The sequence below is a fragment of the Pseudophryne corroboree genome, chromosome 12 (genome assembly GCF_028390025.1).
Source record: "Pseudophryne corroboree isolate aPseCor3 chromosome 12, aPseCor3.hap2, whole genome shotgun sequence".
Taxonomy (NCBI): domain Eukaryota; kingdom Metazoa; phylum Chordata; class Amphibia; order Anura; family Myobatrachidae; genus Pseudophryne; species Pseudophryne corroboree.
In genome coordinates, this window is record NC_086455.1 from 163,381,391 (window position 1) to 163,399,925 (window position 18,535).

Below are 18,535 nucleotides of genomic sequence, written 5' to 3' on the forward strand. Positions count from 1 at the left end.
TTTTATGGAATCAACATTTTAGAAGGCATGCTGGTTCCTGTAGTGCTATTTGGAGATCCTCATACCATACCTCCCAACATAACCCTCTCCAGGAGGGACACAATGCTCTGCTTCTGGACTTTTTTCTTAATTTATGATTGTCTGCACCTGTGTTGAACAGGTTAATGGATTAGAAAGGTGTGTCAGCACAGGTGATGGCAATCATAAATTAAGTGCAGGAGCAGAGCATTCTGTCCCTCCTGGAGAGGTATGGATCCCAGAGGTGGCTCCTAGGTAAACTAAGCATCAATTTGGGTGTATATCTGTATGAGCCTTTATCATGAAGCCTAACAATAGCCAATTATTTAACATGGCCCTAAGTGGGTACTGTTATCATGCAGAGTAGGGGGCGCCAGTAATCAGAGAAGCCGTGATGGGTCTCTGCAGTTTACCATGTATTTGCAAATGCATGCAACAAATATCTCTGAATTTCTATTACCATATAGTTTTCAAGTACTGTTGCAAGTACTATTTAGTGTGCTAGGACACCTGAGGGGGAATTGCCCCCCCCCCCCTTTTGTTTTATGTTTGTTGTGACCCCTCCCTTTCATGCACCTGGTAAGCGCTGCCAGACTGAGCAGCTTTCGCTGTGTCTGTTTCACCGTTCTGCCATGAAAATAGAATTGAAACACGTGCTATTCTGCTATCACAGATTTTATGTAAGTTACTAAAAGGGATCAGAGCCAAGTGTAGATATGTAATTAGACTGCTCTGTCACGTCACAGTATCAGAGGGGCAGTTTATAAAATATACATTTACTTGAAGGGAAGCCCAGCCTATCAATTTACTGTGAAGGCGTCTTGAATATAAATGACTATATATTAGGTCTCTTGTATATTAATTACACAGTACAGCACCAGACGTCTGTTTTGCGTCTTTCTGACCGAAAATGTCTTAGTTGTGATGTGCCTTAGTTCCAAAGCGATGCACTTAGGACACACCAGGATATATACAAATTTTGCACACAGATATTCAAGTATTGCATATTAAATTTACACCAGTCTCCTGGTGCGTCCTAGTCATGTCGCATCACACGAAGACGCATTTATGCGGAATAAATGCCCGGCGCTAGCACAAGTTGCGCAAGACCTGGCACACCAAGTGTGGCTTAGTGGCACGTCTGCAGCAGGAGTGTATGAGGACACATCCGTAATTGATTTGCTAATGTTTAGGTCTGTTATATAATGGTTAAGTCCACCCCTAGTAATGCTAATTACATATTATATCACAGTACTCATTCAGATAAATATTCAGAAGATTGGATTTTGCACCAAAAGCTGCCTCTTGCCTGTATTTATTCATTTGTACATTCATGAAGCTTCACGTCCTGTGACGTAACGTCGGCCAGCTCTACCTTATATAATAGGGGCAGCTGTTTCCCTCTATTGCCATATATAGAGGGTGCACCCCGGAATTATATACGTAATCTGTCGAAAAGGAAACCAGTGCTCCTACATTGCGGCAATCTGGGGTAATCTCAGTTCTGGTTACAATATAATAAGCAATAAAAGACCTAATTCAGATCTGATCGCAGCAGCAAATCTGATAGCTAATGGATAAAACCATGGGGGTCATTCCGACCCGATCGCTCGCTGCAGTTTATCGCAGCCCATCGATCGGGTCGGAACTGCGCATGCGCCGTCGTTGCCTAGCGATCACCTCTGGCTGATTGACAGGCAGAGGCGGTCGCTGGGCGGGAGGGGGCTGTATGGCGGCGTTAAGCTGCCGTTTAGGGGGCACGGTCCAGGCCAACGCAGGCGTGGCCGGACCGTTGGGGGGGCAGGCCGCGGCGGCTACATGATGTCACACGCAGCCGCTGCGACCCGGGTAGCAAAGAGGTTCTCCCGGCCAGCCGCAGGAGCTGCGCTGGGCGGGAGTAACTCCTCAAATGCAAAAGCATCGCCGCTGTGCGATGCTTTTGCATTTCTGGAAGGGGGGGGGGGGGGCGCACTGACTTGCGGGGTAGGCTATCCCTGTGCTGGGCGTCCCCCCGCATGTCTGAGTGCCTGATCGTAGCTGTGCTAAATTTAGCACAGCTACGATCAACTCGGAATGACCCCCTTTGTGCACTGCAGGTGGGGCAGATGTAACATGTGCAGAGAGAGTTAGATTTGGGTGGGGTGTGTTCAAACTAAAATCTCAATTGCAGTGTAAAAATAAAGCAGCCAGTATTTACCCTGCACAGAAACAAAGTAAACCCCCCCCCCCAATCTAACTCTCTCTGCACATGTTACATCTGCCCCACCTGCAGTGCACATGGTTTTGCCCATTAGCTAACAAGTTTGCTGCTGCGATCAGATCTGAATTACCCCTTTAGAGATATATTTTACCCAGAATTGATGTCACCCCCGAGTCTCCACTCATCCGCTTCTCCACTCTTTTCACTGCTAGGTACATCAGCCCCCAACTTTCGGAATACTGGTTTCTTCCTATTTTTCTCTGACGTCCTAGTGGATGCTGGGGACTCCGTAAGGACCATGGGGAATAGCGGCTCCGCAGGAGACTGGGCACAAAAGTAAAGCTTTAGAACTACCTGGTGTGCACTGGCCCCTCCCCCTATGACCCTCCTCCAAGCCTCAGTTAGATTTTTGTGCCCGAACGAGAAGGGTGCACACTAGGTGGCTCTCCTGAGCTGCTTAGTGAAAAGTTTAGTTTTAGGTTTTTTATGTTCAGTGAGACCTGCTGGCAACAGGCTCACTGCATCGAGGGACTAAGGGGAGAAGAAGCGAACTCACCTGCGTGCAGAGTGGATTGGGCTTCTGAGGCTACTGGACATTAGCTCCAGAGGGACCGATCACAGGCCCAGCCATGGATAGGTCCCAGAGCCGCGCCGCCGGCCCCCTTACAGAGCCAGAAGACAGAAGAGGTCCGGAAAATCGGCGGCAGAAGACGTCCTGTCTTCAACAAGGTAGCGCACAGCACTGCAGCTGTGCGCCATTGCTCTCAGCACACTTCACACTCCGGTCACTGAGGGTGCAGGGCGCTGGGGGAGGGCGCCCTGAGACGCAATAACACCTTGGATGGCAAAAAAATGCATCACATATAGCTCCTGGGCTATATGGATGAATTTAACCCCTGCCAGAATACACAGAAAAACGGGAGATAAGGCCGCCGAGAAGGGGGCGGAGCCTATCTCCTCAGCACACTGGCGCCATTTTCCCTCACAGCTCCGTTGGAGGGAAGCTCCCTGGCTCTCCCCTGCAGTCACTACACTACAGAAAGGGTTAAAAAAGAGAGGGGGGCACTAATTACGCGCAGTATTAAAAATACAGCAGCTATAAGGGGAAAAACACTTATATAAGGTTATCCCTGTATATATATAGCGCTCTGGTGTGTGCTGGCAAACTCTCCCTCTGTCTCCCCAAAGGGCTAGTGGGGTCCTGTCCTCTATCAGAGCATTCCCTGTGTGTGTGCTGTGTGTCGGTACGTTTGTGTCGACATGTATGAGGAGAAAAATGATGTGGAGACGGAGCAGATTGCCTGTAATAGTGATGTCACCCCCTAGGGGGTCGACACCTGAGTGGATGAACTGTTGGAAGGAATTACGTGACAGTGTCAGCTCTGTATAAAAGACAGTGGTTGACATGAGACAGCCGGCTACTCAGCTTGTGCCTGTCCAGACGTCTCATAGGCCGTCAGGGGCTCTAAAGCGCCCGTTACCTCAGATGGCAGATATAGACGCCGACACGGATACTGACTCCAGTGTCGACGGTGAAGAGACAAATGTGACTTCCAGTAGGGCCACACGTTACATGATTGAGGCAATGAAAAATGTTTTACACATTTCTGATAATACGAGTACCACCAAAAAGGGGTATTATGTTCGGTGAGGAAAAACTACCTGTAGTTTTCCTGAATCTGAGAAATTAAATGAGGTGTGTGATGATGCGTGGGTTTCCCCCGATAACAACTGATAATTTCTAAAATGTTATTGGCATTATATCCTTTCCCGCCAGAGGTTAGGGTGCGTTGGGAAACACCCCCTAGGGTGGATAAAGCGCTCACACGCTTGTAAGAACAAGGGCTCTACCCTCTCCTGAGATGGCCGCCCTTAAGGATCCTGCTGATAGAAAGCAGGAGGGTATCCTAAAATGTATTTACACACATACTGGTGTTATACTGCGACCAGCAATCGCCTCAGCCTGGATGTGCAGTGCTGGGTTGGCGTGGTCGGATTCCCTGACTGAAAATATTGATACCCTAGATAGGGACAGTATATTATTGCCTATAGAGCATTTAAAAGATGCATTTCTATATATGCGTGATGCACAGCGGAATATTTGCCGACTGGCATCGAGTCTAAGTGCGTTGTCCATTTCTGCCAGTAGAGGGTTATGGACACGACAGTGGTCAGGTGATGCGAATTCCAAACGGCATTTGGAAGTATTGCCTTATTAAGGGGAGGAGTTATTTGGGGTCGGTCTTTCAAACCTGGTGGCCACGGCAACAGCTGGGAAATCCACGTTTGTACCCCAGGTCACCTCTCAACATAAGAAGACGCCGTATTATCAGGCGCAGTCTTTTCGTGGGCAAGCGGGCAAAAGGTTCCTCATTTCTGCCCCGTGACAGAGGGAGAGGAAAAAGGCTGCAGAAATCAGCCAGTTCCCAGGAACAGAAGCCCTCTCCCGCCTCTGCCAAGCCCTCAGTATGACGCTGGGGCTTTACAAGCAGAATCAAGCACGGTGGGGGCCCGTCTCAATGAATTTCAGCGCGCAGTGGGCTCACTCGCAAGTAGACCCCTGGATCCTTCAGGTGATATCTCAGGGGTACAAATTGGAATTCGAGACGTCTCCCCCTCGCCGTTTCCTAAAGTCGGCTTTACCGATGTCTCCTTCTGACAGGGAGGCAGTTTTGGAAGCCATTCACAAGCTGTATTCCCAGCAGGTGATAATCAAGGTACCCCTCCTGCAACAGGGAACGGGGTATTATTCCACACTGTTGTGGTACCGAAGCCGGACGGCTCGGTGAGACCGATTCTAAATCTAAAATCTTGAACACTTACATACGGAGGTTCAAATTCAAGATTGAGTCACTCAGAGCAGTGATTGCGAACCTGGAAGAAGGGGACTGCATGATGTCTCGGGACATCAAGGATGCTTACCTTCATGTCCCAATTTACCCTTCTCACCAAGGGTACCTCAGATTTATGGTACAGAACTGTCACTATCAGTTTCAGACGCTGCCGTATGGATGGTCCACGGCACCCCGGGTCTTTACCAAGGTAATGGCCGAAATGATGATACTTCTTCGAAGGAAGGGAATTTTAGTTATCCCTTACTTGGACGATTCCCTGATAAGGGTAAGATCCAGGGAACAGTTGGAGGTCGGTGTAGCACTATCTCAGGTAGTGTTGCGGCAGCACGATTGGATTCTCAATATTCCAAAATCGCAGCTGATTCCGACGACTCGTCTTCTGTTCTTAGGGATGATCCTGGACACAGTCCAGAAAAAGGTGTTTCTCCCGGAGGAGAAAGTCAGGGAGTTATCCGAGCTAGTCGGGAACCTCCTATAACCGAGCCAAGTCTCAGTACATCAATGAAATGGTTCTGGGAAAAATGGTGGCTTCCTACGAAGCAATCCCATTCGGCAGATTCCACGCAAGAACTTTCCAGTGGGACCTGCTGGACAAATGGTCCGGGTCGCATCTTCAGATGCATCAGCGGATAACCCTGTCACCAAGCACAAGGGTGTCTCTCCTGTGGTGGTTGCAGAGTGCTCATCTTCTAGAGGGCCGCACATTCAGGACTGGGTCCTGGTGACCACGGATGCCAGCCTGCGAGGCTGGGGAGCAGTCACACAGGGAAGGAATTTCCAGAGCTTATGGTCAAGCCTGGAGACATCACTTCACATAAATATCCTGAAGCTAAGGGCCATTTACAATGCTCTAAGCTCAGCAAGACCTCTGCTTCAAGGTCACCCGGAGTTGATCCATTCGGACAACATCACGGCAGTCACCCACGTAAACAGACAGGGTGACACAAGAAGCAGGAGGGCAATGGCAGAAGCTGCAAGGATTCTTCGCTGGGCGGAAAATCATGTGATAGCACTGTCAGCAGTATTCATTCCGGGAGTGGACAACTGGGAAGCAGACTTCCTCAGCAGACACGACCTCCACCCGGGAGAGTGGGGACTTCACCCAGAAGTCTTCCACATGTTTATAAAACTCGACAAGTATTGCGCCAGGTCAAGGGACCCTCAGGCAATAGCTGTAGACGCTCTGGTAACACAGTGGGTGTACCAGTCAGTGTATGTGTTCCCTCCTCTGCCTCTCATACCCAAGGTACTGAGAATTATAAGATGGAGAGGAGTAAGCACTATATTCGTGGTTCCGGATTGGCCAAGAAGGACTTGGTAACCGGAACTTCAAGAGATGCTCACGGAGGATCCGTGGCCTCTACCTCTAAAAAGGGACCTGCTCCAGCAAGGACCCTGTCTGTTCCAAGACTTACCGCGGCTGCGTTTGACGGCATGGTGGTTGAACGCCGGATCCTGAAGGAGAAAGGCATTCCGGATGAAGTCATTCCTATCCTGATCAAAGCCAGGAAAGATATAACCGCAAGACATTATCACCGCATTTGGCGAAAATATGTTGCGTGGTGCGAGGCCAGTAAGGCCCCGACGGAGGAATTTTCAACTAGGTCGATTCCTACATTTCCTGCAAACAGGAGTGTCTATGGGCCTGAAATGGGGGTCCATTAAGGTTCAAATTTCGGCCCTGTCAATTTTCTTCCAAAAAGAACTAGCTTCAGTCCCTGAAGTTCAGACGTTTGTGAAAGGGGTACTGTATATACAGCCTCCTTTTGTGCCTCCAGTGGCACCTTGGGATCTAAATGTAGTTTTTGGGTTCCAAAAGTCACATTAGTTTGAACCACTTAAATATGTGGAGTTAAAATATCTCACATGGAAAGTGGTCATGCTGTTGGCCCTGGCCTGGGCCAGGTGCGTGTCAGAATTGGCGGCTTTATCCTGTAAAAGCCCTCATCTGATTTTCCATTCGGACAGGGCGGAATTGAGGACTTGTCCTCAGTTTCTCCCTAAGGTGGTTTTCAGCGTTTCACCTGAATCAACCTATTGTGGTGCCTGCGGCTACTAGGGACTTGGAGGACTCCAAGTTGCTAGTCGTTGTCAGAGCCCTGGAAATATAGGTTTCCAGGACGGCTGGAGTCAGAAAATCTGACTCGTTGTTTATTCTGTATGCACCCAACAAGCTGGGTGCTCCTGCTTCTAAGCAGACTATTGCTCGTTGGATTTGTAGTACAATTCAGCTTGCACATTCTGTGGCAGGCCTGCCACAGCCAAAATCTGTAAAAGCCCATTCCACAAGGAAGGTGGGCTCATCTTGAGCGGCTGCCCGAGGGGTCTCGGCTTTACAACTTTGCCGAGCAGCTACTTGGTCAGGAGCAAATACGTTTGTAAAATTCTACAAATTTGATACCCTGGCTGAGGAGGACCTGGAGTTCTCTCATTTGGTGCTGCAGAGTCATCCGCACTCTCCCGCCCGTTTGGGAGCTTTGGTATAATCCCCATGGTCCTTACGGAGTCCCCAGCATCCACTAGGACGTCAGAGAAAATAAGAATTTACTTACCGATAATTCTATTTCTCGTAGTCCGTAGTGGATGCTGGGCGCCCATCCCAAGTGCGGATTGTCTGCAATACTGGTACATAGTTATTGTTACCAAAAAATCGGGTTTTTGCTGTAGTGAGCCATCTTTTCTAGAGGCTCCTCTGTTATCATGCTGTTAACTGGGTTTAGATCACAAGTTATATGGTGTGATTGGTGTGGCTGGTATGAGTCTTACCCGGGATTCAAAATCCTTCCTTATTGTGTACGCTCGTCCGGGCACAGTATCCTAACTGAGGCTTGGAGGAGGGTCATAGGGGGAGGGGCCAGTGCACACCAGGTAGTTCTAAAGCTTTACTTTTGTGCCCAGTCTCCTGCGGAGCCGCTATTCCCCATGGTCCTTACGGAGTCCCCAGCATCCACTACGGACTACGAGAAATAGAATTATCGGTAAGTAAATTCTTATTTTTTCTTCTGATTATGTTACTCCCTGCCAGATCTCCCTCCATGTAGCAGCTCCCATATGCTGCCGTCAGGTGTTTAATCCCCGCATCTTGTACGTGTACAGCTCCCGGTGGCTCGAAAATGGTTTCTTTGCGTGCGTTCGCAGTGTTGCTGCCCAGTTGCCACTCTGAAATGCGTACTAATCTGAAACGCTCGTACGTTCGCAAAGATACTAGTGCAGGCTGACGCAGGTGCAATTTGCTGAAAATCGCTAGATGCGGCCGCTGTCAGACTTGCATGCGAATCAGACCCAAAGTACGTGGTCCTGCAATTTGAACATACATTACTTCCAATGCATAGTGTGCGTTTTAATGAAATGAACACGCATACACACAATACACAAGTTGCATAGTTACACAAAATCGCAAGTGAGAATTATTAATTAGCATAGTGTTGTCTGTTTTCTAAATTAGGATTTATTGACACCAAGATGTTGTTTCGTGGCTGCAGTGAGGTGGTCTCTCCAACCTTGTACCCGCTCTCACCCGTATTGTTCCCTATGGGCTTCCGCCAAGGCTTTCTTTCATTCTAGTGTCAGGGGAAAAAGCTGCGTGCAAATCTCAAATCATCTTCTAGAAAGTGTGCAGCAATTACAGCTCATAAAAAAAGTGCTTCAAAAACATCCTAAAAAAAATTGTCCCCCTGCAACAAAAATGTTTGAGCAAGCGTTCATCCACATGTGAGCTCACTTTAGGGCTGGGTAATAACGTAATCGTGATGTTTTGTCGCCCCTGAAGTCTGTACTCGCAAATCATGGAAGACTTCTAAGGAATCTTTGTTCTGATCCACCAAGCAAAAACGTAGTTTCTTCCAGAGTTCCGCTAAGTGATACAGTTGTGAAAACCCTGTTAAAATGAACAACAGTTATTGGTTATACAGCAGAATAAGCACCTGTATAGAAGCAGTCTTCAGTTATCCGCAGAATGTTGTTGCCTCAGTTTTGAAGTGTTCATGTTGCTACAGTTTTCTGCTTTTGATCAATTTGTATCATAGTTGCAACTTGTATGTGATAGCATAGGATGCCATGTGCCACTGTGCTTCTGGGTCAGACTGGTATCAGTGGAGGATCAGGGCAGAATTAGTGGAGAGTCTGGGCAGGCTGAAAGTAGTGGAAGGTCAGGGCTTGTTGGAATTAGTGGCAGTACAGGTTAGGCTGGTGTTAGTAAAGGGTCAGGGCAGGCTAGATTTAGTGGAGGGTCAGGGCAGGCTGGTGTTAGTAAAGGGTCAGGGCAGGCTAGATTTAGTGGAGGGTCAGGGCAGGTTGGTGTAAGTAGTAGGTCAGGGCAGTATGGGGTTAGTGGTGGGTCAGGGTAGGCTGGTGTTAGTAGAGTGTCAGGGCAGGCTAGATTTAGTGGAGGGTCAGGGCAGGCTGGTATTGAGGGTTCAGGGCAGGTTGGTGTAAGTAGTAGGTCAGGGCAGGCTGGGGTTAGTGGTGGGTCAGGGTAGGCTGGTGTTAGTAGAGTGTCAGGGCAGGCTAGATTTAGTGGAGGGTCAGGGCAGGTTGGTTTTAATGATGGATCAGGGCAGGCTGGTGTTGAGGGTCAGGGCATGTTGGTGTAATAGTGGGTCAGGGCAGGCTGGGGTTAGTGGTGGGTCACGGTAGGCTGGTGTTAGTAGAGTGTCAGGGCAGGCTAGATTTAGTGGAGGGTCAGGGCAGGCTGGTTTTAGTGGTGGGTCAGGGCAGGCTGGTGTTAGTAGTGGGTCAGGGCAGGCTGGGGTTAGTGGAGGATGGGGCCTCTTTATATTTTGCATCAATAAAACGGAGACCCATGCTGCTGAAGGCTCGCGTTAACATTTGGGGTGTTTAGGAAACTTTCCCCCTCAGTAATTATTATTATTATTGTTGTTGTTGTTATCGCATCACAAGCACCTTACAAAATACATAAACAAATGATCCAAACAGGAAAACAATGAATGCAGGACAACTATATACAGGTTAGGGTTAGGGTACCATACAGAACTGCGGGATATGCAGCATTGGGCGTAAGCGTTAATGCATCTGTCTCCAGACCTATATTTCTCTTACGTCCTAGAGGATGCTGGGGACTCCGTAAGGACCATGGGGTATAGACGGGCTCCGCAGGAGCCATATGTATACGCTGATATCTGTACAGCGCAGCATCAGGCTATTAATATTAGTTGGAGAAATAATGACCTTCGGCAGAGATTTAATAAACATACTCTACAATTATATCTGGAATACAGCCAGAGTCTGATGGGAAAATTGTATGGAGCTAGCGGATCATATCCTGTCATATTATCTGTAGACATATTTCATTTGTTTGGTAAATGAATAAGGTTACTAGAATAAGGCGGCTGGGAATACTCTATAAACTATAGCATGCTGCTTGTAACGCTTGTTATACAATACGATTAACGTTTGCTTTGTTTTCAAGGATTTAATATCTAAAAACAAAATGATACCATTGAAGTGCCATTACTTATACCAACCGGGGTCCCAAAGGGGTTTAATGGCCCTTTGTCACTATGACCCTTACCCATGACTTTTTCTTTCCTATGTGTTCAAAGGAGAAAGAAGCGCAGCGTGACACTATTACATCCGTTGGGAACCCCGTTGGATCTGGCAGTAGGCACATACAATTTTTGGGGGGTCATTCCGAGTTGTTCGCTCGCTAGCAGTTTTTAGCAGCCGTGCAAATGCTATGACGCCGCCCACTGGGAGTGTATTTTAGCTTAGCAGAAGTGCGAACGAAAGGATCGCAGAGCGGCTACAAAATAATTTTGTGCAGTTTCAGAGTAGCTCCAGACCTACTCAGCGCTTGCAATCACTTCAGACTGTTCCATTCCTGTTTTGACGTCACGAACACGCCCTGCGTTCGCCCAGCCACGCCTGCGTTTTTCCTGCCACACCTGCGTCTTTTCGAACACTCCCTGAAACGGTCAGTTGACACCCAGAAACGCCCACTTCATGTCAGTCACTCTGCGGCCAGCAGTGCGACTGAAAAGCTTCGCTAGACCTTGTGTGAAACTACATCGTTCGTTGTAATAGTACGACGCTCATGCGCATTGCGCCGCATGCGCAGAAGTGCCTTTTTTTGCCTGATCGCTGCGCAGCGAACGAAAGCAGCTAGGGATCAACTCTGAATGACCCCCTTTGTTGTATATTACACGGGACAAATAAAGCAAAGTACACATAATGGGATTCAGCTAAAATCCCGTCCGTCTGGATCCTGATGTTCAGGAGGCCGACGCCGGAATTCCGACAGCTGGTGAAATAACGCCAGATGCAATCCCGACCTCTGCTGGTTATTCCCACCAACCAAGTAGGAATATGACTTGTGACGAGCGAAGCCGGGATTCCGACAGACGAGATGCCGCTGTCAGTATACAGACAGCCCCCATCCCGTCTGTCAGTCAAACATACCCAATCCCATGTAGTAATAGTAATTATATTATGGTTTCTTTTTCTTATTAAAAAAAAAAAAATAGGAACAATTGCAAATGTATTAGTTACAGGGTCAGAATTACGAACCGCGCAGTGGAAGCGCGTTTACGGATGTCTGAAAGGTGAAAGAGTCAGCTTGGGATTGGCAGGGGTGTGAGAGGGCGGAGGGGCCGGTGTTGTTTCCACTTTCCCGAAGTTTGCACTCGGAATGTTGCGGTAAAAACGTGACATGAAAGCCAACAAAACTGAGTAGAGGAAAAAGAAAACTCTAAGTTGAAAAGGAAATCTTACAAAAATGTAAAGGCGTTAGAAGAATTATAGAATCATAGAATGTGACGGCAGATAAGAAACCCCTCGGCCCATCTAGACGGACCCTTTTTTACCTTTTGGTAACCTCAACCCTATTTGATCCTTAGGGGTAGACGTAAGAAGTGGTATCGGTGCACGTTATGTGTGCTGATGCCTCTTCTCCCCTATGTATGAATACGGACATGCGTGTTCAATGACGGTGCAGCTGTGTGTCGTTGCCCATTCACCACAGCCAGGGACAGCGTTGCCTAACCTACTTCCATCGCCCCCCCTCCCCCCCCTACATCCTAACCCTAACAGTCCCTGGTGGTGCCCAATCCTTACACCCCTCCCCCCTCCCCCTCCCACAGCCTAAACCTAACCCTTCCTCCCCCACAGCATAACTCAAACCCTCCCTGGTGGTGCCTAACCATAACCCTCCCTCCCCCCGCTTCCGGGTGGTGCCTAACCATAACCCTAAACTCCACCCCGCTTCCTCCCCAGCCTAATCCTAAACCACTCCTCACGGTCTGAACCTACCCCCCACCCCCACCGCGGTGTAGCCCTACACAGCCACATTTGCATTGTAACAACCGGTAAACATACTTCTAGGGATTACAGTAAATACGGGACAGTATCAATCATACAACGTGCAATAAGTCATCAATAGTCTATACGGGGCCGCATTGAATAGGTGCATAAAATGCATCAATGCATAGAGGCGGAGGCATCTGCATGCAGAGGCATCTCGGCGGCAGTCACCGTGTGGCAATAAGGAGTGTCAAGGGAAGGAGGTTCATGGGCATTTCTGAATTTCCTGCCAGAGGGTCCATATTCTATCAAACCTTCGCTACTGATAAATAAAGCGTTTGTCAGAAACTGTAACGTTAACCAGGAACACCCAGGATGAATTAAATTATCGGTTTTACCAAATCTTGGAGGGTCTCTTCCCTGAAACTAGTGCCCTGGGAGGGAGACCATCATCACAGTACTTTTACTGGGGTGGGATGTAGTAAAATGTATTTTTAAATGGGAAAACCCTTTAGATGTAATAAAATAAAAAAAAATGGTGGTAATTTATTCTTCCAGAATGTGACTCTATGACTTACGGATGTGACCACAAGGAAGATATGCATTTCTGTTCTCCGCTCCTCACCACTTGGTTCTGATGGCACCCTGTGAGACGTTCTATTCAGAGGCTTTCTGACTTCATGACGTATCTCCCCGGTGTGTTAGGAGGGTACCGCCCGCAGATAGCTCACTCTGGGTCTGATTCGTACTCGGACGCTGGACCGATTCAGTCGCAGCCGTCCAGTGGTTTGTGTAATGCACACGAGGAAGCCGCAGGGTGCAGCCGTCTGAGGGCGATGGTGGGGAGGGGCGTTTTAGGGTGTGCCAGAGCCAGTAACTGACCAGATTCACTGGTTTTGGAAACTTATGGATTGGACATTCTGAGACGGACATTCTGCACAACCTATGCATTGCTCAGATGTCCAGTGTTCGCCGCAGTGTTACCGAGGGTGATACGATGTTGTGTCTCCGGACGCAGGCAGAGCAGAGAACCAAAGGTTGGCGTCTTATTACCCAAGACACCGCCTTCAGCATTGCCATAATTTCTCTGCTCCACCGCATCCACCTCCAAAGCTGGCCCTGTAACCCTTAGCAACTGTAATATTGAGAAATGGGGGTTAACCAATGTAGCCTATAAACTACAAGATCGCACTTTTGTGGTCACGGTTTTTAATTTTATTTATTTATTTATTTTTATTCCCCACTATAGCCGTAGCTGAAGCAATATCAAATATAGGTTCAGCGTTTCCAGGACATTGTATTTGATGAGTCACCGACGTAAGCTTAGGTGCACTGATATATAATGGCAGGGGATAAGTGTCGGGAAGAATTCTCACAGTGCGTTCATCACTAAGGGGTTTATTTACTAAGCCTTGGATGGAGATAAAATTGCTGGAGATAAAGGGGGTCATTCCGAGTTGATCGCGCGCTGCAGTTTTTCGCTGCGCAGCGATCAGCTCATAACTCGGCAAAACTGCGTATGCACCGCAATGCGCAGGCGCATCGTACGGGTACAAAGCGTTTTGTTGCTGAGCGATGGATTTAACGAAGAATCCATTCGCACAGCCGATTGCAAGGAGATTGACAGGAAGAGGGCGTTTGTGGGTGTCATCTGACCGTCTTCTGGGAGTGTTTGGAAAAACGCAGGTGTGTCCAGGCGTTTGCAGGGCGAGTGTCTGACGTCAATTCCGGCACCAAAAAGACTGAAGTGATCGCAGCGGCTGAGTAAGTCCAGAGCTACTCAGAAACTGCACAAACTGTTTTTGCAGGGCTCGGCTGCACATGCGATCGCACACTTGCAAAGCGAAAATACACTCCCCCGTGGGCGGCGACTATGCTTTTGCACGGCTGCTAATAGTAGCTAGCGAGCGATCAACTCGGAATGACCCCTAAAGTACCAGCCAACCAGCTGCTAACTGACATGTCACAGGTTGGGTTTGAAAAATGACAGGAGCTGATTGGCTGGTACTTTATCTCCAGCGACTTTGGGGGTCATTCCGAGTTGATTGCTCGCTGCCGATTTTTGCAGTGCAGCGATTAAGTAAAAAAAACGGCAAAAATGCGCATGGTACGCAGCGCGCATGCTCTAAGTACTTTCACACAAAACTTTGTAGATTTACACAAGCTCGAGCAACGTTTTTTCATCGCTCGAGTGATCGTAGTATGATTGACAGGAAGTGGGTGTTTCTGGGCGGAAACTGGCCGTTTTCAGGGAGTGTGCTAAAAAACGCAGGCGTGCCAGGTAAAAATGCAGGAGTGTCTGGAGAAACGGGGGAGTGGCTGCCCGGACGCAGGGCGTGTTTGTGACGTCAAACCAGGAACTAAACGGACTGAGCTGATCGCAATCTAGGAGTAGGTCTGGAGCTACTCAGAAACTGCAGGGAATTATTTAGTAGCAGTTCTGCTAATCTTTCGTTCGCACTTCTGCTAAGCTAAGATACACTGCCAGAGGGCGGCGGCCTAGTGTGTGCAATGCTGCTAAAAGCAGCTAGCGAGCGAACAACTCGGAATGAGGGCCTATATCTCCAACCAAGGCTTTAGTAAACAGACCCCTTATTTACAAAGTGTCACTTAGTAAATAAACCCCTGCGTATGTTCTGTATTCTGCTATGAATCCTCTGTGATGTGCTGCGCGGACTAAGGTGGGGGAGACTCTTGTTTTTCAATAATAAACTTCTGTTTGATGCACAATTAGAATCCTAGGCTTTGTGAGCAGCGGATGATATTTATGATTGCAGTTCTGTTGATGACTTGGTGCCAGTAGCGTTGAATGTGCGGGCACGACCTGCGTGTTTACAGTTATTTATTTTGCAGCCTTTAAATTTGGTTAATACGTGTTAACAATTGCGTCCTCCGGCAAGAAAATCCGCATTGTGAGCAATTGTACTAGCGGAACGCAGTGCGGTCCAGCGGTCAGTGGCGTGGAGTCGCTTCTCCTTCCCATTTAATGCTTTTTTGTGGTTTTTTTTTTTTTCCAGAAATTCTGGATGTGTCCTTACACAGATTAGACTGCGCCGACTGGACTTATGAGTGTACTGCGGAGAATATCACCGTTTTCCCTACCGTAAAGATATACCGGGCGGGAGAGGAACCACTTTTCTATACTGGTATGATGGGATCGGATGAAATCGCCCAGTTTCTCATGCTGTAAGTACACAGGTGATCTAAAGGAACATTACGCTGTAATATTAGTACGCAGTGCCAATGTTTTCTTCTGCGCATGCGCTGGTACCCCGGGAAATCCTTACTGTGCTGCGGTTTGCAATTGCGCACACAGTTTCCCACTGATTCGCGAAGACATGAGAAGACCGTGGCAAAGGACTTGCGAATCTGGGTGGAGGCTGGGAAGTAACCAAACTTCAAATGCAAAAAGAGGCGGTGATGTGGGCGTGTACTGGGAGTGTCATGGGCGTGGCTTGTGCCGGCAGCGGAGTTCTCTCTCGCGGCACTGCAGAGACAGTGTAAGTTGCCATAGTGCGGTCGTTTAGTTTTATATTTACAGTCTATGGAAGGTTTGTTCTATTGGCTGTCCTCTCCCAGCTCCAGTGTGATTGGTTTCCGCCTTCACAGAGACCACACCCACTTCACAGGCTTGTATCTGCTCCAAGTCCAGCTTGACATGCACGGTCCTCAGCCTTGTCTCTTCACCGCCCAGTCCTCCCCTGACACACCCCATGTTTGTCTACCCAACGGTTTGTGTCTTCTTTGCCTCTATTACCCCGTCTCTGTCTATACCCCTTATTTTTTGTTGCTTTGACTGCAGTTTTGTGTATGCACTTCTCTTTATCTGTCCCCAACATCACCGCTGTGCTCCGGTCAACAGTAGTGGCCCGCCGGCGGACATGACTGACCTCCGCTGGAGCATTGTGCTATCTCCAACTATGTGAGACAAGGCCGTTTAGTTTGTGTTTAAAAAAAGCTACGTAAAAAAACAACTCGCTAAAACAGTTTATAATATTGAGTGTACACTCATGTCTGAGAATGTATCAAGGACTGTAATATGTTACGTGGCCACTTGGGGGCACTGTTCTGTAGAAGTCTCTTTTATCCTGGCCAAGTATGGAAACTTTAGCTTCCAACTTCAGTACCAGCTGGAAATGCGCTGAGAAGTCTGGTTCACCCTGCAGTATATTTTACTGACCGTTTATAAATATAACCTATATACCTATATACCCCATAGCAATTAATGGAAAGGAACTCTCTTATTAAATGTGTAAAATACTTGTTCCTGTGCCAGACTTGTGAATTGATAATTGTTTGTTTAGTTGATAATGTAGAACACATGTAAAACATGGGAAACGCAATTTGGCCAGTACACGTATAATTACACGTAATTCCTCATATCTGTAAATTATCTTCCGCTGTGATTGTTGGCACTGGCTGTAAATTAGAGGAAGTGTGTCATTGAATAAAGCTGTAATTAAATAAGGAAGCGAAAGTCCGGCCATGAGCAGAGCTCCGGATAAATGGCGTTTGGATATAATTAAATATCAGCGCATTAAATAGCATAATATTTTCTTATGTGATTCTGTGCTACTTTTATTTCATCTTTATGTAACAATCCGTTTTATCATTGGGATGCTTTATAGAATCTTAGTGTTAGTAGAATATTTTAGTAATATAGTCAATTTGTCACTTTGTTATACTGTACATTGGGGGTCATTCCGACCTGATCGTAGATCACAGACATGAGAGGGGGACGCCTGCAGAGGTGGCGGTGCTAGTAGTTTCTTATCTGCAGCTATCTGGCGGGTTGTGGCGGTAGCAATATGGCGCATGAGTTTATTTTGTTGCCTAGACAACGTGGGGGGGCCCAGAGGGAGAAGTATGTACTTCGGGTCTTATGGATTAGGAATAGTAAGTATTAGCGATATAAGACTGATGACCTCCCGCCAAAGAGTCACAATCTTCTGGCAGGACCACCATACGTGGAGAAAGAAGCCTTTAACGCCGTGTCCTCTCCAGAAACTCGGGGGACATTATACTCAATCAGGAGGGTATATAATACCATTAATAGAATAATGTGTATGTATTCTTGACTTTAATACAAAGTGAACTACAGGCAACATTATCCCATTCCTCAGGACATTCCTCATTATCCAAAGTTGCTCCCAAATCCACCTCGCAGGCAATTTCATGAGGGTCACGTACAGGAGAGCTGTCTGGATTTGGGAGAATGGAGGAAAATTAGTATCCCTAGTCATGTCGTTTAAATAAGGAATGTCCCTTTCTTTCCAAGGGGAAAATGAGGTCCTGTAATGACCCGGAGGGAAGTTGGGGTTGTGAAATATCCCACTAATAAGAGATGGACCAGACGCCAATTAAAATTTTCTGTTAGCGTTATCTCAAAAAAATAACGAGCGGAAAACTATCGGATGAGAGGCAACATTCCTGGGAACAAGAGTCCTTGGGAGCCAGAGGAAGGGAATGCCGTAAACAGCCCCAGTTCATCATCCTCTATAGCAACCTGGACCTTACTCTGTTATCCTTCATTGCATAACATGTTACTTATTCCTGCACAAGTCTGATAGACAGCATCAGAACACAGGCGTAGGCAGCAAATAGGTCCTTCTGCCATTATACACAGCTGCGGGGTTGGCAAAGGGTGGTCATTCCGAGTTGATCGCTAGCTGCTTTCGTTCGCTGCGCAGCGATCAGGCCAAAAAATGGCACTTCTGCGTATGCGGCGCAATGCGCACGCGCGTCGTACTATTACAACGAACGATGTAGTTTCACACAAGGTCTAGCGAAGCTTTTCAGTCGCATTAATGGTATTATGTACCCTCCTGATTGACAGGAAGTGGGCGTTTCTGGGTGTCAACTGACCGCTTTCAGGGAGTGTCCGAAAAAACGCAGGCGTGCCAGGAAAAACGCAGGCATGGCTGGGTGAACGCAGGGCGTGTTTGTGACGTCAAAACAGGAACTGAACAGTCTGAAGTGATCGCAAGCGCTGAGTAGGTCTGAAGCTACTCTGAAACTGCACAAAATTATTTTGTAGCCGCTCTGCGATCCTTTCGTTCACACTTCTGCTAAGCTAAAATACACTCCCAGTGGGAGGCGGCATAGCGTTTGCACGGCTGCTAAAAGCTGCTAGCGAGCGAACAACTCGGAATGACCCCCAAACTCACAAGATGTCTTGTATGGTTATAGACCCAGATTGCGGTAG

The 18,535-nt window shown here is 47.7% G+C and overlaps 1 protein-coding gene across 3 annotated transcripts in view; it reads left to right on the forward strand.

The window, feature by feature from the left end:
* Window positions 1-18,535, forward strand: part of TXNDC16 (thioredoxin domain containing 16) — a 107,959-nt gene that overhangs the window by 66,454 nt on the left and 22,970 nt on the right. For all 3 annotated transcript variants that reach the window (XM_063948399.1, XM_063948398.1, XM_063948397.1), the window contains one exon: window positions 15,348-15,516. In XM_063948399.1, coding sequence (XP_063804469.1) covers window positions 15,348-15,516 — 169 coding nt within the window. The remainder of the gene's footprint in view (window positions 1-15,347; window positions 15,517-18,535) is intronic.